Source organism: Amblyomma maculatum, chromosome 4 (genome assembly GCF_055883805.1).
Source record: "Amblyomma maculatum isolate TAMU_Amacu chromosome 4, ASM5588380v1, whole genome shotgun sequence".
NCBI classification, from domain to species: Eukaryota; Metazoa; Arthropoda; class Arachnida; order Ixodida; family Ixodidae; genus Amblyomma; species Amblyomma maculatum.
Window position 1 is genome coordinate 84,437,841 of NC_139347.1, and position 25,111 is coordinate 84,462,951.

General features: G+C 48.5%; 1 protein-coding gene across 2 annotated transcripts in view; it reads left to right on the forward strand.

The window, feature by feature from the left end:
• The first annotated feature begins 320 nt into the window (after nt 1–320).
• Nucleotides 321–25,111, forward strand: part of LOC146191549 (uncharacterized) — a 102,822-nt gene continuing 78,031 nt past the window's right edge. For both annotated transcript variants that reach the window (XM_084599971.1, XM_084599970.1), the window contains exons 1-3: nt 321–359; nt 801–896; nt 7,290–7,360. In XM_084599971.1, the coding sequence (XP_084456097.1) occupies nt 827–896; nt 7,290–7,360 (141 nt within the window). In that variant the 5' untranslated portion in view covers nt 321–359; nt 801–826. The remainder of the gene's footprint in view (nt 360–800; nt 897–7,289; nt 7,361–25,111) is intronic.

The window sequence follows — 25,111 nt, forward strand, 5'->3', positions numbered from 1 at the left end:
CCAGGGTAAAAATGTGGCTACGTGTAATTGTAAAGATTATATTGCACGACTTCAAAGAAGCATTTGCACTTAACAATCGTGTTCGAACACATTAAGCAACGTTCTTTATCATTAAACAAGCCAAGCAAGCTCAGAAATGAATTTTAAGAAGCGATGTTCTTACATATGTGCCTGAAATGTCTTTTAGAGAGTGGAAATCAATCATGAAATGTGCGTCTTCAATTTCAAATTTTATTCTTTCTAATGCAAAAAGCCAAACCTTTTTTGTTTTCAACGCTTCGACATGTAATAAGCATGCGTATAAAAGAGCCTCCAACAGTCACTCATTTTACAGAGGGCAACTTCAATATATGAGGGAAGTAAGTGTTACCATTTCTATCAATGAAAACGGGGTTTCGCATTTCGCTACTTTAATTGAGATTCCCTCTATAATCTAGCGGGTTTTAATATTGACATCTTAAAACGGAGAATCATTTTAACACATTATCATATGGCTTCAAGAATTACGTTGAATAAAGACTTTTGCCTAGGCTGATTGTTCTTGGATAAGTTTCAAAAGAACAGCGCGGAAAAAAGAGGACAAGTGTACTTGCAACATCCGGACGGGCACTGACCGGTTTTTTCATGTTCCTTCATTTTCTTCTTTTTCCGAGCTGTTTCGCCTGTATTCTGAAGAGCTTGTTTACGCAGGGTTATACTACAGCGCATATGTATCGCATAACTATAGGAGCCCTTGCCCTGCTTCCTCTCTTCCGTCGGCCGACCCTTATTGTTCCTATACTTTTGTTGTTTATTCTCAGGGTCGGAAATTGGGCACCTACGAAACATGGCGCTGCGATTTTCAATCTACTTTGTTGTTTTCATCATTGTACTGCCTTTCTGCAGCCAAGCAAAGAGTAAGCTCACATTCCTCTTATATTTATTAATTTGAGGGGAGGGGGTTATGTTGTATGCCTAGACGGATGGGAAGCACTTCACCTTTTACATAAAAGCAAACTTTTATTTATGCGAAGAGTGCCTTTTATTTTAAGAATAGATCTCATGAACAATTTATCCGGTAAAATGGTTCTGCAATTCTCTACTGCGGCAACTCGGCGTCAAAGTGCCGTGCAAAGCACGTAATTACAAGCACGTTGTCATTGAAATAACTTCACTGCATTGAATAAAAGGAGGGATTTGCTGCTTAGCAATAAACTGCGATACACCACAATGATTTAAAGTCCAAAACCCCTCTTGTTCTTGGAATACATTAAGAATCGTCATGTTTTCCTAACGAATGAGTTTACATTTCTAAAGAGCGTCTGAATTTTTTTTTGCCTTAATATTGTTTTGCAAGCAATCTGCGGTCTTAGTCAGTATTCGAGCGTAATTTAAAAGCTCTAAGTGGGGCATAAAATTCACCAGTAATTTTTAATTAGTGCACATGGCTACCGGTCGCAACCGTTTTCGGTGACACATCTCCGCACACACCATGCGCAAGTTCACATTACAAGAGAGCGAAAGGGCGTGGTTGGGCGCGATCTCTACTGATTTTCTTCTCTTTTTCGTACACTTCGGCGTGGGTTGAGTTACTATAAGTCTATCTGGCATTTTACCGCAATTAGGCTACAGTTTAGAGAGATTCGCATTGTATTGTAATCACAATGCTCTGAAATCCGCAATTTATTATATTGTTGGATTAAAATACTCTGGCAGCTGCTGAAAACATTACGCTACAGGGAAGAAACGATTTAATCAGTATTTCATTATGCACAATATCACGTTAGCATTGAACCTTCATTACAAAAGAAGTATGGACATCCGTAATTGTATTGCTGCGTATGCAACCTGCCACGGTGAACACATAACTTCCTCTACCTTCCACGGCTCGCAGGTCTTAATCTGACCAGTGGAAAAATTCCCATCGCCGCAAGCAGGAAAGAAAAGAGAGGCAGGTGCTATGCGCAGCCACAAAGAAAGTTACTGTGATTTACTGAACAAACTCCTTCATGGATCACTGCCTTGTCGTGGCGGAGGGGCTTGCGAAACTCGGTGAGGTCGTGAGCTCTGCTGTGTAGGGCCACCCAAGATAGACAGGTCACGGCAGAGAGTTCTGACAAAATGTGATTCACTGGAGAAGGTAACGGCAACCCACTCCAGTATTTCCTGCACAAGAAAACCCTATGGCCAGTCGCAATACCATTAAAGATATGGCGCCGGAAGATGAGCCCCCCAGGTTGGAAGGCGCCCCACATGTTACTGGGAATGAACAAAGGGTGATTCCTAGTAGCTCCAGGACGAATGAAGCGGCTGGGCTAAAGCCAAAAGGACGCTCAGTTGTGGATGTGTCGGGAAGCGACCGGAAAGTCCGATGTTGCAAGGAGATATATCACATAGCAACATGGAATGTAAGATCTATGACGCAAGGTAAACTGGATGTCGTCAAGCGAGAAATGGACAGATTGAACATTGATATCTTGGGTATCAGCGAGCTCAAGTGGACCGGAATGGGAGAATTTAACTCCGGCGACCATTATGTCTTTTATTGTGGGCACGAATCCAAGAGAATGAATGGGGTCGCTCTCATAATAAACAGAAGAGTGGGCAAAGCAGTGCTAGGGTACAACCCCAAAAACGACCGAATGATTTCACTTCGGATTCAAGGTCACCCTTTCAACATAACAGTTATCCAAGTCTATGCACCGACCACTACTGTTGAAGAAGCTGACATTGAGAGATTTTATGCGGACCTACAATGCCTTTTAGACCGCTCCCCATCATCAGACGTCGTTTTTCTCATATGAGACTGGAATGCTAAGGTCGGGAGTGAAGAAATATCCGGAATTATAGGCCCTTTCGGTCTTGGCGAGCCAAATGAAGCTGGGCAGAGGCTAGTAGAGTTTTGTCAAGAAACCAACCTGACCATAGCGAATACTCATTTTCAACAGCACAAGAGGCGCCTGTACACATGAACTTCACCGGACGGTCTGTACAGAAATCAGATCGATTATATTCTTTGCCGGCAGAGATGGAGAAGCGCTATACAAGCAGTAAAAACAAGGCCTGGGGCCGATTGTGGCACCGATCATCAGCTTCATGTTGCCAAAATTAAGCTTCGATTGAGGAAAACGCAGAAAACTAGAAGGCCTTTCAGGTACGATCTGGATCAAATTCCATTAGAATATGCTGTGGAAGCCAGGAATTGATTTCAAGAATTAGATCTAAAAGACAGAGAGCCCGAAGAGATGTGGACTGATGTTCGTGATATAATACAAGAAGTTGCTACTAAGGTAGTTCCAAAGCAAAAGAAATGCAAGAAATCAAACTGGTTATCTGAAGAGGCTTTGCAAATAGCTGAGGAAAGGAGGATGGCAAAAGGTATGGGGGAAAGAGAAAGATACAAGGTTCTAAATGCGGATTTTCAGAAAATAGCAAGGAGAGATAAGAATGCCTCCCTGAACATACAGTGCCAAGCAGTTGAGGACAACAGCCAATTAAGGAACACAAGAGCTCTGTATAAGACAATCAAATATATCAAAGGAACCTTCTGTGCTAAGCTGGGCATGATAAAGGACAAACGCGGCAATGACCTCACTGAAGCCTCAGAGATAAAGAAGAGGTGGCAGGAATACACAGAAGAACTGTACAAGAAGGACCCGAATGTGCAAGCCCAACATAAGACGGTTGTGATTACTGATCTCGAGCCGGGCATCCTGAAGAGTGAAGTTGAATGGGCCTTAGCCAGCCTTGCTAAGAACAAAGCTAGCGGAATTGATGGCATTCCAGCTGAGTTACTTCAAAACCTCAACCATGACACTGTTAACATTCTGCATACATTATGTCAGAAGATTTGGACAACCCTGCAGTGGCCACAGGATTGGAGGAGGTCAGTTTACATCCCCATTCCAAAGAAAGGCAGTGCCAAAGATTGTTCCAACTACCGCACGATCCCGCTTATTTCGCATGCTAGCAGGGTGATGTTGAAAATCCTCTAAGGAAGGCTGAAGCAGTATGTGGATCGGGAGCTTCCGGACGTGCAAGCTGGGTTTCGCAAGGGCAGAGGAACTAGAGACCAAATTGCCAACCTTTGCTGGATCATGGAAAAAGCAAGAGAGTTCCAGAAACCCATCTACATCTGCTTTATTGATTATGCGAAAGCGTTTGACTGCGTAGATCACAGCAGATTGTGGCAAGCTCTTCAAGAGATGAGAGTTCCAATTCACCTCATCTGTCTCCTCAGGAACCTGTATGAAGGACAAGAGGCCACAGTCAGAACTGGGCATGGTCTTACTGATTGGTTTCCGATTGAGAAAGGAGTGAGGCAAGGCTGCATACTGTCGCCCTGCCTATTTAACCTATATGCCGAGTGCATCATGAGGAAGGCCGGTCTGGACGAGTCTTCAGCTGGAGTGAAGATTGCTTGAAAACGTATCAACAACCTTAGATATGCGGATAATACCACTTTAATGGCAGAAAGTGAAGTGGAACTCAAGAGACTTCTGATGCGCGTACAAGAAGAGAGTGAGAAGTTTGGGCTTAAACTGAACATTAAAAAGAAAAAGATCATGGCGTCTTGCCCTATCAAGTCCTGGAGCATCAGTGGACAAGAAGTGGAAGCTGTGACAGATTTTCTCTTCTTGGGCTCCAAGATTACCTTGGAAGGAGACTGCAGCCATGAAATTAGGAGACGCCTCCTTCTGGGAAAGCAAGCAATGGTTAGCCTTGACCGCCTAGTAAAGAGCAGAGACATTAGCCTGCCAACCAAGATCCGTATAACTCGTGCTATGGTCTTTCCAGTTGTGATGTATGGATGCGAGAGTTGGACTGTGAAAAAGGCTGACCGCCGAAGTATTGACGCATTGGAATTGTGGTGCTGGCGAAGACTCTTGAGAGTTCCTTGGACTGCCAGAAGATCAAATCAGTCGATATTGTCGACCACAAACCCTGAGTGCTCATTGGAGGGTCAAATTCTAAAGTTAAAGCTCAGCTACTTTGGTCATCTGATGAGAAGAAAGGAGTCGCTGGAGAAAGATTTGATGTTGGGAAAGGTTGAGGGTCGCCGGAGAAGGGGTAGGCAGCGAACGCGATGGTTAGATGGCATCCTCGAGGCGCTGCAGATGAAGTGATGTGATGTTAGGAAGATAGTGAGAGACCGGAAAGCGTGGCGTGACATGGTCCATAGGGTCACGAAGAGTCGGACACGACTGAACGACTGAACTCGAACTGAACAAAACCCTAAGCTACACGCAGTTACTCAAGGTAGCGCAAGGAAAGTTGCTCAGCTTATTTGATATCAAATTTTAGTGAAGAAATTTTAATACAAATAAAATATACGGCAGAGTATATAATAAAATAAAGAATGAGATGTGCAGCATAAGAAAAGCAACTGCCAGCCAGCAGATCTAAAGCTAACGTGATCTTATGACATGATGACAAATATGCAACCCGGTAATTTTAATAATCTGACAATATGCGAAGTTTAAAAGGAATTCAATGGATATTTCGGATTTTACAAACTCTATTGACTTTTATGCTACGAAAGCTTTGAATCCTAAAGTTGTTGTTATGGTCACTCGCGTTGCAGTTTTGAATTATCGCTCAATGGTTTTTTTTTCTTATATATACCGCATATATAGTCGTAATCTCTTCACCCACTGCAAACCTTAAAGCCCCGAGGGAAGTGACTGTGCATGCCTGAGAATCGTGACATTTTATTCAAATATACCTTCAGTGCTTTATGTTGTATTGCCGCACATGCTTATGTCTCATAAACTTAACAAAATTTCTTTTTGCACCTTCGCATTCCATGACATCTTCATCTCGCTGCATATATCATCGCTCTTTTTGAAACTTCTCTTCAGCTTTGCCTGTATTATGATATGTCCTTTATAACACGGTACCAATCATTTAAGCTTTCGCGTGACGCATTGTAGCTTCTTATTTCCGCTGTCATAGGCACGCCTAATGTCAATGAAGGCCCAATACTGGGATGGTGAAATATTCGAACTGCCTTATAGCGAATAGGATTTGATGAACTAGTGAAATGTTTTACATTAAGCATATATTCAAGTATTTCAAATATATTTTAAGTTAGTAAATTGTTTTGAATAATTTCAGTGAACCAACACGCAAGTTTTCTCCGACAAGCGGTCGGGGAATACGGCAGATATCATGCGGGAGGCCGCAACAATCTGCCTGTGCGTGAAGCTGAGCTCAATGCTGCGAAGCGGTCAGTGCATGTGGCTGCTTAGTCATTGTCCGTACGTTGATTGCTACTTCGTTCAACGCGGCGGGACTGATTAAGAGGATTAAGAGTAGCATGTGCCACGTGATCTCACAGACCATCATGGCTCTCAGTGAAAGTAACACGCTGATTCTAAACTAGATGGAAGTCGTACCTAATGAGAACCTATGCACACTCCTGCATATTTTAAACTGCTAACGTACTCGTCTCTGGCTCTTCTCGCCGTTCGAAGTGCTGGTTTATTCGTTTTCTTATACCTCGTGCCATGAGAGACACAGAGAGCATGCTGATGATGAAAGGCCATGACTACGCCACGACGGACAGTTTGCGGTACTCACTGAGTTTTAGCATTAGTACTCCAGCGGCGTTTCAAATTTTCTCTTAAATATAGCGCGAGATACACGCAGCAGAAAGGGTCACATAAGGCTCTTTGTGCCACTTTGCGTCATCGTCCACTTTATTTCTATCTTTGAAAACCAAACCTCGAAGAACAAAACAGCTCATATCGAAACCCTAGACTCGAGCAAGTGGTCAACGGTCACGTCAGTCTCAGGTGGTGCATGTTGCCCGCCTCAACGATTTCATCCGAAAGGTTCTATTTAACTTTCCCGACGATTTTAGTCTCCGTGGTGGGAAACTTCACGCGTCTTAGTAGAACGTCCCAAACCGGACCTGCATCGACCGATTCCTTTGTAAATTAAGCTCCTATGCGTACTAAGCGTGTAACAATATTTAATATCGTTGCCTACTTAGTAAATAATTTCAAATCTCACAGTAGTTTTTTCGATGACTTTTGTAAGGCAGTAAATATTAGATCTACACCTTTTTCACAATGGCAGATTTAAAATCGGTATAATTTGGGCGCATCATTTCTGTAGTCACAGCGGTTGTTTTCTTCGCTTCTTGAGCTGGCCCAGCTTTGCTACAGTACTTGAGTTTTGTCGTTTATTTGCACTTGCAAACATTCACGTGTAGACATGTTTCCGCGTGATTTTCAGGTAAATATACTGTTTCTCTTTTCAGCCATTAGCAGAGACGTATAATTTTATGGTGTTTTCCTTTGCAGTCATCTTTTCTAAAGAGACTAACACAAATATTAACATGAACGATGTTGCCAAAGCTGCTGCAGCCATACGCGTACGTATTTACTCACCTTCTATACTGGATAATCGATAAAGATTGCGGAGTGTACGCACCCCTCTCGTCTTGTCAATGTTATTAAGCACTTATAGAGGATCTGGGAGCAGGTTTTCGTCGTTGCCGCCGTCATTCCCAGTCCGGTGCTTTAACCAACTCCGCCACGCCCCGAATCATGAAGTACTCTTCATAATTCCCCTTTTCTACCATGAGGATGACAGCGGGATTCCGCAAGTGAGAGATCCTGCGCCTTTCCTTTCCCGTAAAAGAATGATAGAACGTCAGTGAACTTTGATGCTTTTTTATTGCGACAGCATGTTTTACAGCATTATGTTTTGCTTACAGATAGAGGTACAGGCCCGATTCTTTAACAAAATCTAGCAATGGCCGGTAATGTAGACCTAGTATCCAGGCGTCCACACCCGACGGTCTACCTAAGGGAGGCCCGCATCGGAGCTGATGTTTCTGCCCGACGGCATGTATAGAGGGGCACGTTCATAGAAGATATGTGATGTCTCTATATATGGAGAAGATATGGAGACAGGAGCAGGACAAAAGGGACAGGTGTCGTTGAATGTGGCACGGTATTGTGCCAGCCACAACCAGGTTACCGCAGGAGTGAGGGGGGTGGCACCAAGGTGCAACCTTCGAAGCCAGGCCTCTTCCCAGCGCACAAAACCGCCAGGGATACCGGTGTCACGGGGTGGGAGAAGTGCTCGCTTTGTGAGCCGAAGTTTCTCTTTTTCGATGAGGAGTTTAGCCGCCGGACATGAGGAGGCCCATTACAACAGGACGAAGAGAAGTCGCGTTGCTGCTTGCTCCGTCCACCAATGCTTGAGTGGGGTGGCTATCTCTTTGAATCCAGTGTACACGGACTGTTATCGGAAATTCTTCAAGTGTGTACTAAATATCGTGCGTTAAGTCTTCATAATTTAGAAAACGCCGCAGACTGCAGATGGGGGCTGAGGAATCTATTATAATGTCGATATGACTGCTAGAGGGCAGGATGAGCGAACAGATAAAACATATTGCTTTGATTTGATTTGATTTTGGGGTTTAACGTCCCAAAGCGACTAAGGCTATGAGAGACGCCGTAGTGGAGGACTCCGGAAATTTCGACCACCTGGGGTTCTTTAACGTGCACTGACATCGCACAGCACACGGGCGCCTAGCTTTTCGCCTCCATCGAAAAGCGGCCGCCGAGGCCAGGATTCGATCCTGCGTCCTTGGACATATTGCATTTAGAGTATCCATCAGCTTCGCTTGTGCCCTCGGCCAGGATGCGGGGCAGGCATACCAGCAGGTTGCCAATTCACGTAAAATTTCTGGACAAGCAACAGCAGTGGTAACATTATCATAGGTCGCGCTGCCGTCAACATACTTCACATGTCACCGTAGAGAGTTTTCAGTCGCCGATTATGCGCCATCCACCATCGCATCAGTTCAATGTTGTGACCAATGGATCTTGCATGTATGCTGGTCAGTGGCCGATTGTCCGTAACTGGCTCATAGCGCCACGGCTGTCGCGATGCCCTAAATTTACGAACCGTCACAGAACCATATTCTATATACTTGGCAAGAATTGCAACTACAGTAATGACGTGGCATTTAATTCATCGAGCTTGCCGGTGCTAGGGAACTAGTTCGCTAAACGTATTTAATTGCGCCTCGGCCTGGAGAGCATGAGTGGGAGTAATTCATGGAAGACCTTTAATTCCCCGCATTGCTGCTCTGTTAATAGATTCAAGGCAGTCACACTCTGCAAGTGGATGGGATGGAACTGGGCTTAGTAGACCAATATTGGACGAAGAACGGAGCGTGTGAGGAGGCAGGAAATTGTGACGTAGCACCTCCTCACTTTTGAGAACTACGGCGGATGAGTTGCAGCATTTGAGATGCCTTCGGTCGTGCTGTGCGAATCCAGGGGCTGGCGGAGCCAGTATCGTATAGATCAAGGCCGAGGACTTGGAGTGAACTGACGACTGAGATTCTGTTCCCGTGTAAATAAAGGTTTTTAGGGGTGGTGCTGAATGCACGGTGGCCACGAGCATTTCCTACAGAGAGAAAAGCAGTTTTTTTGTGGCGACACAGTGAGTCGCAGAAAAGAGCACCACTGATTAGATGCGCTCAATGGAATACTGGTTGTGTTCGAAAAGGAGTGCGCCATGTACCGTCACGACTGGTCGTGACATCCTCAGGCACTCATGCATATACGAAGCTGACCACGCCGGACGTCCCATCCACGTGTTCATGCGGCGCCTTCTACATGGCGCTTCCTTCAACGCCGCACCAAAGAGCTAACATAAGCAGACACTGATCTCTAGTAGGCGCTAGTACAGCAGGCATCAACGGTATTTCAGAATGATTTACAGAATATAAAAGTATCCCTCACAATTCTCCGCGGAGACATTTACCGCGCCATAAATGGAGAGACAGATGGGAGTTAGAGGAGAGAGGGAGATAGAGGTGCCGTAGTAGAGGGCTACGATCCATCGCTCTTTAATGGATTTTGTCTCATCGCACTTAGTGGTCCAAAGTACTCAGTAGATGTTTTTAGGTGATTTACGCACAATATTGTCACGTAGCCGTTTAGGCCCGTAACCAGAAGGTTCGGTTTTAATGAGAGGTTGATCTAGCAGGCACAGGAGAGCAGTTCCAGAGCGCCGAGAGATCGCTGCCAACTTCAGCCTCTTCTAATTGAATGCCACGGGGCCACTTCTTTTAGTCCGCGCACGAGACTTGATGAGCAGCCGCCTAGCGGCTGCTGTTGCACAGGCTACATTACCCCCCTCTCTAAAAAAAAATGAACGTCAACTTGATGAATTCGAAAGCAGAGAGAAAAACAAATAAAGCAAGAATCATGCGGTAGGCTGTGCGCTAATTTTCTCGCACAAAGTACGGCTTCATGCGCACGACGTGAACAACCTCGGGTTTCTGCTGGCGACGAGTAGAAGAAAAGCCGCCCGGAAGCACTTCGTACGTGACGTCACTCAGCTGACGGAGCACCTTGTATGGGCCAAAGTACTGCTTCAGAAGTTTTTTGGATAGTACATGACGTCGAATCGGAGTCCAGAGCCACACTCTGTCGTCCAGTTCGAAAGTCACTACACAGTGGCGTTGATCGTAACGCTGGTCGTCTCGACCTTGCTGGTTCTGTATGCGTGCCCTCGCCAGCTGTCGCGCGTCTGCGCGTTGAGTGAACTCCTTGGCGCCAATTTCGAGGTCACGGCCGTCGTGGGGCAACATGGCTTCGAGCATCGTCGACGCTTCGCGACCATACAATAAGGAGAACGGCGTCATTTGTGTTGTTTCCTGCTGCGCCGTGTTGTATGCAAACTTGATGTACGGCAGGACGTCATCCCAACACAGGTGTTCAACATCTACGTACATGCACATCATGTCGGCGAGAGTTTTGTTCACAGGTTCTGTCAAGCCAATAGTTTGTGGATGGTAGGCGGTTGACCTGCTATGGGTAGTGCAACTCAGCTGCATGACAGAGTCCAGTAGCTTGGCAGTGAAAGCAGTGTCTCGGTCCGTTATTATAACTGTCGGGGCGCCGTGCCTCAGGACGATGCGTTCGATGAAAAATTTCGCTGCCTCAATTGTTGTGCCGCGCTGGAGAGCCTTCGTTTCAGCGTGACGCGTGAGGTAATCTGTAGCGACAGTTATCCACCTGTTGCCCGAATCAGAATTTGAAAAAGGATCCAACAAATCCATGTCAAGTTGTTCAAATGGGAATATTAGCACTTGAACAGGATGCAGTAAACCGGCCGGTTTCACAGGCGGTGTTTTCCTTCGCTGGCAATCATGGCATGTTCTCACGTAATGTCGTACTGCGACCGCAAGGTTTGGCCAGTAATAACTCTTCTTAATTCGGGCCAGAGTTCCAGCATACCCCAGGTCACCCGCGGTGGGCTCGTCATGACATGCCTGTAAGATTTCTTCGCGAAGAGACTGTGGTACGACGAGGAGGTAATCTCTTCCCGTCGGAGCGAAGTTGATCTTGTATAAGACATTGTTTCGCACGCAAAACGATGAATGCGTTCTGGCGAAGAGACAGGGAACTTCTGTAGTGCGCGCTTCCAGAAAATCGATAAGTGGTGCGAGAACCGGATCGTTACGTTGCTGCTGCGAAACAGCGAGCGCGTCGACGGCTGCGATAAGGGGAAAGTCTGGTTCTTCGTCTTCCCGCGCAGCCTCGACCGGTAAACGGGACAAGCAGTCGGCGTCGTAGTGCTGACGTCCAGACTTATACACGATGGTCATGTCAAATTCCTGTAGCCGTAAACTCCATCGTGCAAGCCGTCCGGAGGGATCTCTCAAGTTTGTTAACCAGCACAGAGAGTGATGGTCGCCCATGACCCGAAAGTGCGGCCATAAAGATAGGGTCGATATTTCATCGCCGCCCATACAACAGCCAGACATTCTTCGGTGGGGGAATAGTTCTACTCGGCACGGAACAAAGTCCGACTGGCGTATGCGATAACTCGCTCGGCACCGTCTTGCCACTGGACGAGTACAGCGCCTAGACCCACGTTGCTGGCATCAGTGTGGACCAGAGTCTCGGCATTCGCATCGAAACGGGCAAGCACAGGTGTTGTCTGCAAGCGGTACCGTAACTCTTCGAATGCCTTTTGTTGTTCGTCCATCCAGGTGAAGGGGACGTCATCGCGTGTGAGACGTGTCAACGGAGCGGCAATGCGCGAAAAGTTTGCAATAAACCTGCGGTAATAGGCGCAGAGGCCCAAGAAACGGTGAACTGTTTTCTTATTACATGGAGTAGGGAATTTGGTGACGGCTGATGTTTCAGCGGGATCGGGACGAACACCTAGATGGCTGACGACGAGGCCTAAGAACAGGAGCTCTTCATAGCCAAAGTGACACTTTTGGGGTTTTAACGTGAGGCCGGCCGATCTGATAGCCCGTAGCACAGCGGAGAGACGTTGGGCGTGTTCCTCGAACGTTGGCGAAAACACAACAACGTCGTCCAGCTAGACTAGACCCATCTGCCATTTAAGACCAGATAGAAATGCGTCCATCATTCGCTGAAATGTTGCTGGAGCGGAGCGGAATCCGAAAAAGGTAGGACTTTGAATTCGTAAAGTCCATCGAGCGTGACAAACGCTGTCTTCTCGCGATCACGTTCATCAACTTCGATCTGCCAGTAACCGCTCTAAAGATCAAGCGATGAAAAATAGCGCGTGTGGCCCAGCCGGTCTAATGGATCATCAATGCGTGGCAGCGGGTAGAAGTCTTTTTTTGTGACCTGATTGAGCTTACAGTAGTCCACACAGAAGCTTAAACTTCCGTCTTTCTTCGTAACGAGGACAACAGGTGGAGCCCAGGGACTCCTCGATGGCTGTATGACATCGTCATTTAACATCTCGTCTACCTGTTGAGCAATGACTTCGCGTTCCCGCGGTGACACTCGGTAGGGGTTCTGTCGGACTGGTCGGGTGCGGTCGTCGGTTATTATGCGGTGCTTGAGCAGGGGCGTCTGTGTAACCGCGGAGGCGGACGAGAAGCAGTCTTGAAACTGAAAGAGTAGCCCGACGAGTCTGTTCTTCTCCGCCGGTTATAGAGCGGGATTCACATCAGGGTCGAAGTTGGGCGTTTAGCTGGCAGACGTCTTGGTCTCAAGAACAAAGCAGTCTTGAGCTGCTTCTGCGACACCTTCAAAGTAGGCTACTGTGGTGCTTTTAGCGATGCGCTGGCGTTCGTTCCCGAAGTTCAAAATCAGCACGTGCGCTAGAGCAAAAGTCAGATGAACTATACCATGTGCAACACACTCCATGATGTAACGGAAGCTCTGTGTTCTGTTCGGCAACGCCGGCAGCACAGGACTGGTTGTCGCACCTGATTGAAACGAGAACAGACGAACGTGGCGGCTTGGACACATCCGCGTCATCGATGCGTAAAGGTGCGTGACGTCGTTCAGAGTCAGCGGTCATCGTTGCAGGCGTTGTCGTGACGCTGGGGCTACGTCGACCCGGCCTTCACTTGGTAGCGTGCAGAGACTCGGGGTTGAAGTAGGATTGAATCTTCGAAGTTGGTGAAATATGTACAAGCAGGTTTAAAGGCACTTTGAGAAACTTATTTACAAGATTATTTACACGAAAAAGAAGGGTACATCAGCAAAATGGCAAGCGTTAAGAGTTCATAGCGAGAAGCGACTGGATGAGCCGTTTACCCAGGGCCCAGAGCCACATTTCGTGCTCTGCAGCGTCCTTAAAAACTCCCTATGTCCAGCCCCTCTCTGAAGATGCTGACCAACCAAATCCAGGGCACGCCCCTCAGGTATCGGCATCCAATCGAACACATCACTGCACTGATGGTCTGAAGCACTGACTGGTCCGGCATTCATTCGTTGGGCGTGATCACTTGTTGGCGGGAAAAGCTTGGGAACGGCGAGGAGAGGAGGTACATTTCTATTCTTCAGCAAAGAAACCACAGGCTGGTTCTGACAAGGGGTTTTACTTCTCGGAAACCCGAGTGCACGTGGCGCCGCATAGGGCTCCCAACATGGTCCCTTTTCGACAATTGCAAATCTTTCCTGCATTCCCGGGAAATCACTTAATGGCCGTATGAGTCATGCTCCTTTCTTGTCCTGCACGTCAGCGGACATGTCACTCTGTCGTCTCCTTTGGATAGGAGGCATTCATCACTGGAGGATAGCACTTCTCGACTGGAAGGGTGAACAAAAGAAAGCACTTCCTGCTATTTCCCGCAGGGGGACGTTTCTTTGTGTTTTTCCAGACGTTCTCTTGACAGGGCCAATTTGGCATTTGCAGGTTGTCCACAAAGCAAAACATGCTTACAAAACAGGATTCCTGGAAACAGGCTCACTTAGAGCCATTGGACCATCACCACATTTCCAAAGCACTTATTCATGCCCACAGGCGAACAATAGAGCGCGCAAATGCGGATGCTTGGTCGTAACAGCCTCCTCCCCCGCCAGAAGAGACTCGGAGGGCAGCAGTCCCAGCTGCTGCATGAAGAGACGACTTAATGGCCTGCACGTGAACGCTTGAAGCTCGCTGTTGCTTGTCGCGTTGTCTTGATTGTTGTAGGCCAAATTGCTCGAGCTGTCTGAAACTCAACCACATGTCGAAGCAAGCACTCGGCTCACGTCTGAAGAGACCAGGTTAAAAGAAAACTGCCATTGTTGTTCGAGAAAAGCCCACTCTCAAGACGTTCAGGACCCACGTATTCCTAGAAAACCAAACGTGCTGCTTTACATAGTCACATATATTCAAGCGCACAAAAAAAAAAAAAAAAAACCTGATTATCAATTTGGATACATGGTGAGGAACATCTCGGACCGCTTAGAAACAGCGGCTAAGCGCGTCCGCATTCCCATTTAACTTCCCCTTTTTGTATCTTATTTCAAAATTGTACTGCTGTAAAATCAAGCTCCACCTAAGAAGGCGACTGTTCTTCGATGTCGCAGTTTGCAGCCAAGCCAGGGGACAATGGTCCGTCTCTACGGTGAATTTGGCCCCTCCAAGATAGCACTGCAATTTTTGAATGGCCCATACAATGCAAGCGCATTCTTTCTCTGACGCGCAATAAGCCCTCTCTCTAGAACTCAGTTCTCTGCTCAAGTAGAGCACGGGGTGCTCATTACCGTCGTCATCTCTCTGGCAGAGAACAGCACCTAACCCTCGATCACTGGCATCACACTGGACCGTGAATTCTCGGCCATAGTCTGGAGCTCGCAATACCGGACGGCTAATCAGCACAGCCTTCAGGTTTACGAAGGAGGCTTCCTTTTGTTCGTCCCAGACTACATTTGTCGGTTCTGTCTTGCGGAGAGCGTCGGTCAGAGGGCTAGCCAAAGATGAATAGTTAGGGATGTAGTGATTGTAGTATCCCGTCAGACCCAGGAATGCTCGAATTTCCGTCTTCGTGCTCGGCCGCGGGTAGTCTGCTACCGCAGAAATCTTAATCTCGCTAGGTTTCCTGAAACCTTGACCTACATTGTGACCCAAGTAGTCCACGGTCGCCCTTGCCAGGCAACATTTCTCGGCCTTTACGGTTAGTCCAGCTTGACGCAAAAGGCTCAGTACAGCTCTTAGATGTACCATATGGTCCGCCCATGAGTCGGAAAAAACCGCAATGTCGTCTAAATAAGGCACCGCGAATGTTTCACACCCCTTTAAAACCCTATCCATGAGTCGGGAAAAACAAAATGGAGCATTTTTGAGCCCGAAACTCATCATTGTTGGCTGGTAGCTGCCCGTCGGAGTGACGAAAGCCGCGTATCTGCTGGCGCGTTCAGTGAGCGGTACTTGCCAGTATCCTCGAGTAAGGTCCAGCGTAGTCACATATGCCGCTCTACTGACCTGTTCTACTCTCTCCTCAATATTCGGAATAGGATACACTTGATCCCTGGTGAGAGAATTTAGCTTTCGGTAGTCTACCACAGGCCTAGGGTCTTTACCTGGAGCTTCTACTAAGATCATAGGCGAAGCATAATCGCTTTCCGAGGGTTTTATTACTCCTAATTCCAGCATGCGAGTTACTTCCCTATCCAGAATTTCTCTTTGCCTTGGAGAAAATCGGTAGCACCTTGATCGCACTGGCACGTCTGAAGTCAGCTCAATATCGTGCTCAGTCAAATCAGTCCTGCCTGGCCTGTCCACGAAACAGGCCTCAAACTCTGTTATTATTTCGCCCAGATCGGACAGCTGGGATTTCTTTAGTTCTCTTCTCTGCTCCGTCTTTCTGAGAAGCTCCTGAGCGTTGCTTCCTTTTCCGCTGAGGCAAATCAAGTTATCCCCAATCTCCTCAGGAAGGTTTAACGTTAGATTTACCATGGTTTCCCTCTGCTCATAAGGCTTCATAAGATTGCAATGATAAATGCGCACTGCTTTACGCCTATCGGGGATTTTCACTGCGTAGTTAGTGTCAGAAAACTCTGCAACGACTTTAGCAGGTCCTTCCCACTGTACTTCGAGCTTATTCTTGGGATCATTGGCTTGCTCCATAGCTAAGTCCTCTCGGGTTCCACTTAAAAGTCTCGTGAGATTACTAGACACTGGCGGCAAGAGGTTACTTTCAAGAACGTCCTCATTCCGTGTCTTATCAAGCTCACTTTCATGTTGACTTATCTGAGATGCCTCGCTCTCAAAGTTTTCTGGCCCGCTATTTTCCGCATTTACCACTGTTTTAACTGCCGTTTCCTCCGCTGTTGATTTTTCTGAAATGAGCAGTGTAGCTAGTTCTCGCGCCTTTGAACGTGTTAAGGCCTGCACATCTCTGTCTCCGAAAATCAGAAGGCAAGCTTTGACCTTCTCGTAGTTGTCCGCGTCCTCCTTGTTTAGCCGCGCGACAACCTCCGCTGCCTCGCAGGGCAGAACCGTCAATAATCTCTGAGACCACGTGTCTCGCTGGAAGGACAGTTCTTCGCAAGTTCGCTCAAAGTTACCCAGATACAGACCGATATCCCCTGATATCACATATGGCTGCATGTACTTTGACATCTTGAAATCTGCCTCCTTGTTGAGAAGAGGTACCGCTAGCTGGGGACAATTGCCCGACCTCTTGCTCAACTCTACTTCTAATTTCCGGAGCTCAATTTCTAGCTCCCGCTTTTTTGCTTCTCTCTCAAGCTTCTCACGTTCGTGCTCCATTTCCTCTTTTTCCCTCTCAAGTTCACGCTCCCTTTCCTCTTTTTCCCTCTGATTCTGCTGTCTGAGCTGTTCCTTTTTTTGACCGATGAGGTTCCATGCTTCACTGAGCTCCTCATCATCGGCTCCCAAATCTGTGATTGCCTTTATAATCAAAGGTTTTCGTGCCAAACCACTTGTATCAATTCCCAATTCCTCACACAATAGCAACAGGTCCGGTTTCTGCAGCTTTTGTAGGTCCATGATCGCTCCGAGTGTCGGCTACTTCCAAAACAACTGTGCAAACTACCAAACCTAAAGGCGTTTCCACACTCTCTTTACCAGTTCTAAAATCTAACCCTGTTCTAGAACCTGGTCCACATCAGAAGAAAAGCCAAGCACTCACCCACACATGCGATCGATGTTCCGAGCTGCTCTCTTGTTGGCCGATTGTTGCGCCTGCTTGTTGCTTGAGATGCCACCTCCGATCACAAGATGTGGCTTGTAGATTCTGATCCACCTCGAATCACCAGATGTTGTAGCTTGTAGATCCAGATCCCACCTCCAGTCATCAGATGTTGTGGCTTGTAGATTCAGATCCCAACGCTGGTCACCAGTCGTTGTGCTTGTAGATTCAGATCCCACCGCTGATCACCAGTTGTCGTGACGCTGGGGCTACGTCGACCCGGCCTTCACTTGGTAGCGTGCAGAGACTCGGGGTTGAAGTAGGATTGAATCTTCGAAGTTGGTGAAATATGTACAAGCAGGTTTAAAGGCACTTTGAGAAACTTATTTACAAGATTATTTACACGAAAAAGAAGGGTACATCAGCAAAATGGCAAGCGTTAAGAGTTCATAGCGAGAAGCGACTGGATGAGCCGTTTACCCAGGGCCCAGAGCCACATTTCGTGCTCTGCAGCGTCCTTAAAAACTCCCTATGTCCAGCCCCTCTCTGAAGATGCTGACCAACCAAATCCAGGGCACGCCCCTCAGGTATCGGCATCCAATCGAACACATCACTGCACTGATGGTCTGAAGCACTGACTGGTCCGGCATTCATTCGTTGGGCGTGATCACTTGTTGGCGGGAAAAGCTTGGGAACGGCGAGGAGAGGAGGTACATTTCTATTCTTCAGCAAAGAAACCACAGGCTGGTTCTGACAAGGGGTTTTACTTCTCGGAAACCCGAGTGCACGTGGCGCCGCATAGGGCTCCCAACATGGTCCCTTTTCGACAATTGCAAATCTTTCCTGCATTCCCGGGAAATCACTTAATGGCCGTATGAGTCATGCTCCTTTCTTGTCCTGCACGTCAGCGGACATGTCACTCTGTCGTCTCCTTTGGATAGGAGGCATTCATCACTGGAGGATAGCACTTCTCGACTGGAAGGGTGAACAAAAGAAAGCACTTCCTGCTATTTCCCGCAGGGGGACGTTTCTTTGTGTTTTTCCAGACGTTCTCTTGACAGGGCCAATTTGGCATTTGCAGGTTGTCCACAAAGCAAAACATGCTTACAAAACAGGATTCCTGGAAACAGGCTCACTTAGAGCCATTGGACCATCACCACATTTCCAAAGCACTTATTCATGCCCACAGGCGAACAATAGAGCGCGCAAATGCGGATGCTTGGTCGTAACAGCGTCTAAAACGTGACAGTACGGCGAGAAACTATAACAATGGCTCCATGCTCACCTAAAACGTCCATGCCGAGTATGAGATCCTTGCAGCAGTGCGGCAGGATAACAAAGACGGCTACAAAATCTGACTCGGCGATGGTTACTCGGGCAGTGCACCATCCGATGGGTGTCATAAGGTGACCGCCAGCAGTAAGAATGTGCGGCCCCAGCCATTCAGTTTTCACTTTGGAGAGCCGATCTGCGAAATTCTTGCTTATTATTGAGAAGTCTACTCCGGTGTCTAACAAAGCAGTCACTGGGTGCCCGTCGACGAGAACGGGAATGTCGGCGCTAACAACGTAATCGGCTTGAGGTTGATTAGGAGTTTCGGGTTCATGCGGCGGCGGCGGCGGCATCGTAGTCACAGCACCGGGCTGAGTCGTCACGGGGGGGTCTTCGGGTCATCGATTCCGTCCGTCAGCAACCTGCCCCCCCTGAGGTGGCCGCCTTCAGTTTCCCCGGCGTGGGCTGGGCGACCGGCGCCTCGGCGCATAATTAAAATCACGGCGGCTAGGTGACGAGTAGCGCGGGGGAGAAGACTGTGTACGGTCGCTCGAAGAGGTTGCACGGGTTGCTAGGTATTCTTCGATTTCTGGAGGGCGTTCGCCGACCCGGGGACGCGGGGAATCACGAGAAAAACCCCGAAGACTGAGCTCACGGTATGGACAACGACGGTATTTGTGGCCGGGTTCTCCGCAGTCGTAGTACAGCGGCCGTTGGCGAGGCGCGCGCCAGACGTCTGCCTGCCGAACCGTTTGCTGCATGACGAGGCTCTGCTGGGATGGTGGCTGCAGAGCGGGCGGCGGCTGCGATTTGAAGCGAAGCTGTTGCGCTGGAGGCACTGCAGGCCGACGAACAGCCGCTGCGTAGTTAATAGAACGTGACTCCGACAGCGACTCAGGCGGCAAAAATGTTTGACGGATTTCTTCACGCACGGCTTCGGTGACAGCAGCGGCAATCGGGTTAGGTGATCCAAGACTAAACTTAAGGAGCTCCTTGCGAACTACCTCGCGGATCAGCTCATGCAGAGAGTGATTTTCAGTGGTCCTGTAGAATGTGGCCACACTGCTGAAGGGCTGACCACAAGCAGACTCCGTGCGCGCCGGCATCGTTGCTGCAGGGCTCGCTCAATGAGGGTAGCTTCATTGATGAAGTCCGTGATGGTTTGAGGTGGACTGCGACCAGACCAGCGAAGAGGGGTTCTTTTAAGCTCTGCATCAGGTGGCGCAACTTCGCTGATTCCGTCATGTCGTGATCAGCCCGTCGGCAGAGACAGGTCGCGTCCTCAGCGAACATGGTCACGCTCTCATTAGGTAGTTGCACACGAGCTTCTACGAGGTGGCGTGCGCGATCACGGCGGCCGTGGCTGGCAAAAGTGTCCCGCAGCTGCTCGCGAAAGAAATCCCAGCCTTGAAGACTGGCCTCCCTATTCTCATACCACGTTTTAGCGCAGTCCTCAAGGGCGAAATACACATTGCGCAGCTCCTGAGCAGGGCTCCACTGATTGAATTGCGCCACTCATTCGAACTGGTCGATCCAGTCGTCGACACCTTCCCCAGTACCGCCACTGAAACGGGGGGAGGGGGGGTGTCATACGAGGCTCCTGAAGCAGCAAAGGATGTTGACTTGCCTGGGTCATTGCAGAAATCTCGGACTGCTGGTCGGCTGGCGCTGGTTCAGGTAGAGGAGCAAATTCGGGCACCAGACCCCGGAGGTGACGGCTGCAGCGATGAACGGGTGTAGATACGAGCGGAAGCAGGTTGGGACTCGATGAGTGGCTGCGAGAGGCCCGAGTCATGGAGGTCAAGGCCTCACCTCCACCAGTGTCACGTAGCCGTTTAGGCCCGTAACCAGAGGTTGGGTTTTAATGGGGGTTGATCTAGCAGGCACAGGAGAGCATGTCCAGAGCGCCGAGAGATAGCTGCTAACTTCAGCTTCTTCTAATCGAACGCCATGAGGCCACTTCTTCAAGTGTGCGCTCGAGACTCTCGATGAGCAGCCGCCTAGCGGCTGCTGTTGCACACGCTACAATATTATCTTAATCATCGTTTATTGTTTAATTTATTGGTATTGTGAGGCAGAAGGAGGCACCAGTAAATTAACCTTTCTATTTCAGATAAGTCGAGGTAGCAGCTACCGACTACAGCCACAGCTCAAAAACACTTCGTCTTCATCTCACGACCCGATGACCGGTGAAGATTACGCTCAGATCAGGATGAATTTTACTCACAGTGCTTACACCTTCCCCCTCCCGGACGAAAGCGACCATCCTGGTCGCAAGTTATATCTCAAGGTCGACGGTTAAAACGTTTCGACCGCGACACGTGCACAATCTCGGTGCCGCGACACCGACTATCGCGAACAGGTCATGCAGGTGTGATGAAATAGTATACAGGGGAAGTTTGTTCTAGAACCTTGTATGGGCCCATAAAATGGCTCAGACACTTTTCACACAGGCCCGGGATGTGCGTAAGTGTCCAGAGTAGGACTTCGTCTCCAGGGAGGAAAGACACAGAGCGATGGGTCGTAACATGCATGCGTTTCCTGGAAGCTTGAGTGGCTTCAGTTTGAAGGCGGGCACGATCACGGCAGTGGGCAATACGACACGCGAACTGTTTGTGGGAAGGCGTGACAGAAGGAGTTGAAGCTGATAAGAAAGATGCTTCGAGTGAGAAAGTAGGGTGGCGGCCATAAACAAGAAAAAACGGAGAGTAGGTGGTGGTTTGTTGAGCGACAGTGTTGTAGGCGAAGGGCACAAAGGGAAGTAGAGTCCCAGTTGTGCTGAGGATGAATGTAGGTGGATAGCACATCAGAAAAGGTGCTATGAAAGCGTTCTGTGAGGCCATTGGTCTGAGAGTGGTAAGGAGATGTAGTTTTGTGCACCGTGCCTAAAGCATGAAGCAGTGGGGCAAGGACGGTGCAGAGGAACGACTCTCGACGATCGCTAAGGAGGAGGCGAGGGGCGCTGTGGCGAAGAAGTAGGGTGTGGAGGAAGACGTTGGCGATTTCGCAAGTGGAGCCGGAAGGAAGTGTTGCGGTTTCAGCATATGGGGTGAGGGGGTCAACGGTAGTAACGACCGAACGGCTGAAAGCTGGAGTCAAGGGCAGGGGTCCATAAAAGTCGATTCCAACGACTTCGAAAGGTGTGAAAGGACGTGGAATAGGTTGCACAAGTTCGGCAGGAGGCGACGTAGACCGCTTGCGTCGTTGACAAGGAATGCAAGACGCTACATAATTCAATACTGAGGTTGAAATGCCAGGCCAGAAGGAACGACTTTCGATGCGGTCGTAGGTTTTGTGGTATCCAAGATGACCTGTGGTGGGGTCGTCTTGGAAATCTTGTAGAGTTTGAGGACGCAGGGAAGAAGGAATTACGGGAACCCAGGGGTGGCACAGTGGGCTGTAGGTGTGCCAAAATAATGTGCCATCCTGTAACTTCAATTTGTTGAGCCGACAACGGAGTCGGGTATTTGGAGGTCTAGTAACACCAGTGACAATATCAATGAGTTTTCGACAGTAATGGTCAACACTCTGGTGGTGAGCAAGATTACAGTCTATTTCTGGCATGAGAGGAATAGAGGCGGTGCTCAAAGACTGGATAACTGTAGGGTTTAAATGGCGTGAGTCCGTTGGGATAGCTGAGGAATGCGAGGACATGTGTTCTAACGGCGAAGCAAAAGGACAACGAGAGAAAGCATCGGCGTCCTTGTGCTTCTTGCCCGATTTGTAAGTGACAGTGAAATCGTACTCTTGAAGGTGAAGGATCCACCGCCCGAGCCGACCGGACAAATGTTTCAAAGAGGATAGCCAGCATAGGGCGTGGTGGTCAGTAATGACCGTGAAGTGACGGCCATACAGGTAAGCACGAAACGTCTGAACAGCCCAGACAAAAGCAACACTTTTTTTCTCGATAATAGTGCAGTTTTCCGCAGGAGTGAGAGTTCGGCTGGCATAGGCAACAACCTTTTCTGTAGAGGTGTCTTGTCACTGCAGAAGGACAGCGCCAGTGCCATAGCTACTGGCGTCGGTATTCAAAATAGTCGGAGCTTTGCCATAAAAATGGCAGAGGACGGGACCCGAAGTCAGAGCGCGCTTCAGAGTTTCAAATACTTTTTCGCAAGCAGGAGACCAGACGAAAGTCGTGTCAGTGTGAAGAAGCGCATGTAAAGGTGAGGCAATAGAGGCGAAATTGGGGATGAATCTGCGGAAGTATGATGCCAAGCCGAGGAAACTGCTGAGATCTTTGCCCCGAGTCGGACGAGGAAAGTGCAGCGCAGCAGCGATTTTTGCATAGTCAGGCCTATTTCCTTCGCTGCTTATGAGATGGCCAAGAACTTTAATAGATTTTGATGCAAAACAGTATTTCTTCGTGTTTAGCTGTAGGCCAGCGCTGGAAAGTGCTGTCAAAACTTAGCGAGTCGAGTAGGGTGATCGGAAAATGACGAAAAAAAGACTGTCATCTAAGTAGCCGAGACATGTTTTCCAATTGAGGCTGCGTAGAACAGCGTCAATCATGCGCCCGAATGTAGCGGGAGCGTTGCAAAGTCCAAATGGCATTACATTGAATTCGTATAAACCGTCCGGTGTTGCGAAGGTGATCTTCTCTTTATCATCTTCATGCATGAGAATCTGCCAGTAGCGTGACCTCAAGTCAAGGCTGGAGAAAAATTGGGCACCTTGTAAGCAAACGAGGGCGTCGTCAATTTGAGGCCCGGGATACACATCCTTGCGAGAGATTCTATTTATCGCACCGTAATCTATACAAAAACGAACCGAACCGTCTTTTTTTGCACTAGCACAACCGGCAATGACCAGGAACTCGACGATGGTCGTATGATGTTGCGTGCAAGCATGTCAGCAACATTTTCTTGCATAATGTTGCGCTCGGTTGAAGACTCACGATATGGCCGGCGTCTAACTATGCTGATCCGTCGGTGTGAAGGCGATGAGTTGCTGCAGTGGTTTGACCCAGTGCGTCGGAATTGACGTCGAACGAGTCTGCGTGGCTCTTTAATACTGCGAGCAATGCGTTTGTCTGGTCTGCTGTCAGGTCGATGCTGATCGGGTGGCAAAGTGATGCACTTAGCGAGGCACGGGACGAATAAGAGCGATCGGAGGTGGAAATGGGAAGACGAGTAACAGGCTGGGTGTAAGTAACTGATGCAACAGTAGAGTCGCGGCGAAGAAGAATGGGCTCTAATTAGATGTTGAAGGCGGCGAGAAAAGAAGAACCGCTGGAGAAGCGAAGAAGGGACACGATAATGATACCTCTTGAGAGGAGACGAGGGCTGGGTGTAACCAGGACGTCGCCGTCTGTGACGGCGTCAGAAGTAACAAAAAGATTATCTTCGTTGCCCGGATAGACGACATGATCGGCAATCATAACTAGGCGGGAGGGAGGTGGCCGATTCTCTATAGGCAACAATGTGGCATTCAGTGCCTTCAAGAGTGAAAGGGGAACAAGTAATGACTGCTGAGGCGTTTTGGAGGAAATCCCAGCCGAAGATGAGTTGATGAACACAGGACGATAGGACAGCAAACTCAATGAAGGGCAAGGTGCCGTCAATGGTGACTCGGGCTGTACATGCTCCACAAGGGTTAATATTATCTCCATTTGCAGCATGTAAAGGAGGACCGGTGTGAGGAGTGCACACATTAGGTCTTTTAAACACAACTTAAGTTGCATAATGGAAATAGCGGCGGCGGTATATATTAGATTCCAATACATTTCCTCCAAAGAATATGGTCAACATTTTTGATGGTAACTTAGGAGAAATTGGAGCGATGGCAGGCGGTGAAGTTTTACCTCCAAAAACTGCACAGGTTAGTTTTCCGTGTGGCGGGCAGAAGCTAAAGATGGAGGGCGAAGGGGCGACGAAGTCTGGCCAGAGGGTGACGGGGAGCGGCTACGCGATGGCCGTGCTGTCATAGACTGGTCAGGGGAAGTCGACAGAAAGAGTGACAGAGGTCATTGTTGTTGTAATACTGGCGAGGAGGAAGCTGGTACGCGTCGTCACGTCGAACGTACCCGTAGCTCGCACGCGCATCTCGCAGTCGTCAGCGACAGACGCGTGTTGCGTGGCCGCGGATGCCGCTATAGAAACAAACTGGTCGAGGTAGGAGAGGCCGTTAATAACCATACACCGGTTGTCGCGGGGACAGGGCAGCGAGGCTCGGTGGCACAGGCGCATGATGAGCAGGAAGACAATGAGGAGGTGCCGCAGTGTCCTTAGCATACGTCGGTACGTGGTTCTGTATTCATGGGACGAGTGAGTGAAGCAAGTTTCTCCTTGATAATGCCATGCAACTGAGGAGATTGAACAGGTGACCGTGAGAAAGCAGGCACCAACGAAATATCATCGTGGAGCTCTTTCCGTATAATAGAACAAATCATGGTGAGCAAATCAGCTTCGGGAGTTTGGCTTGGATCCCAGGTGTTGTGTAGCCGGCGCGACTGTAGGTAGT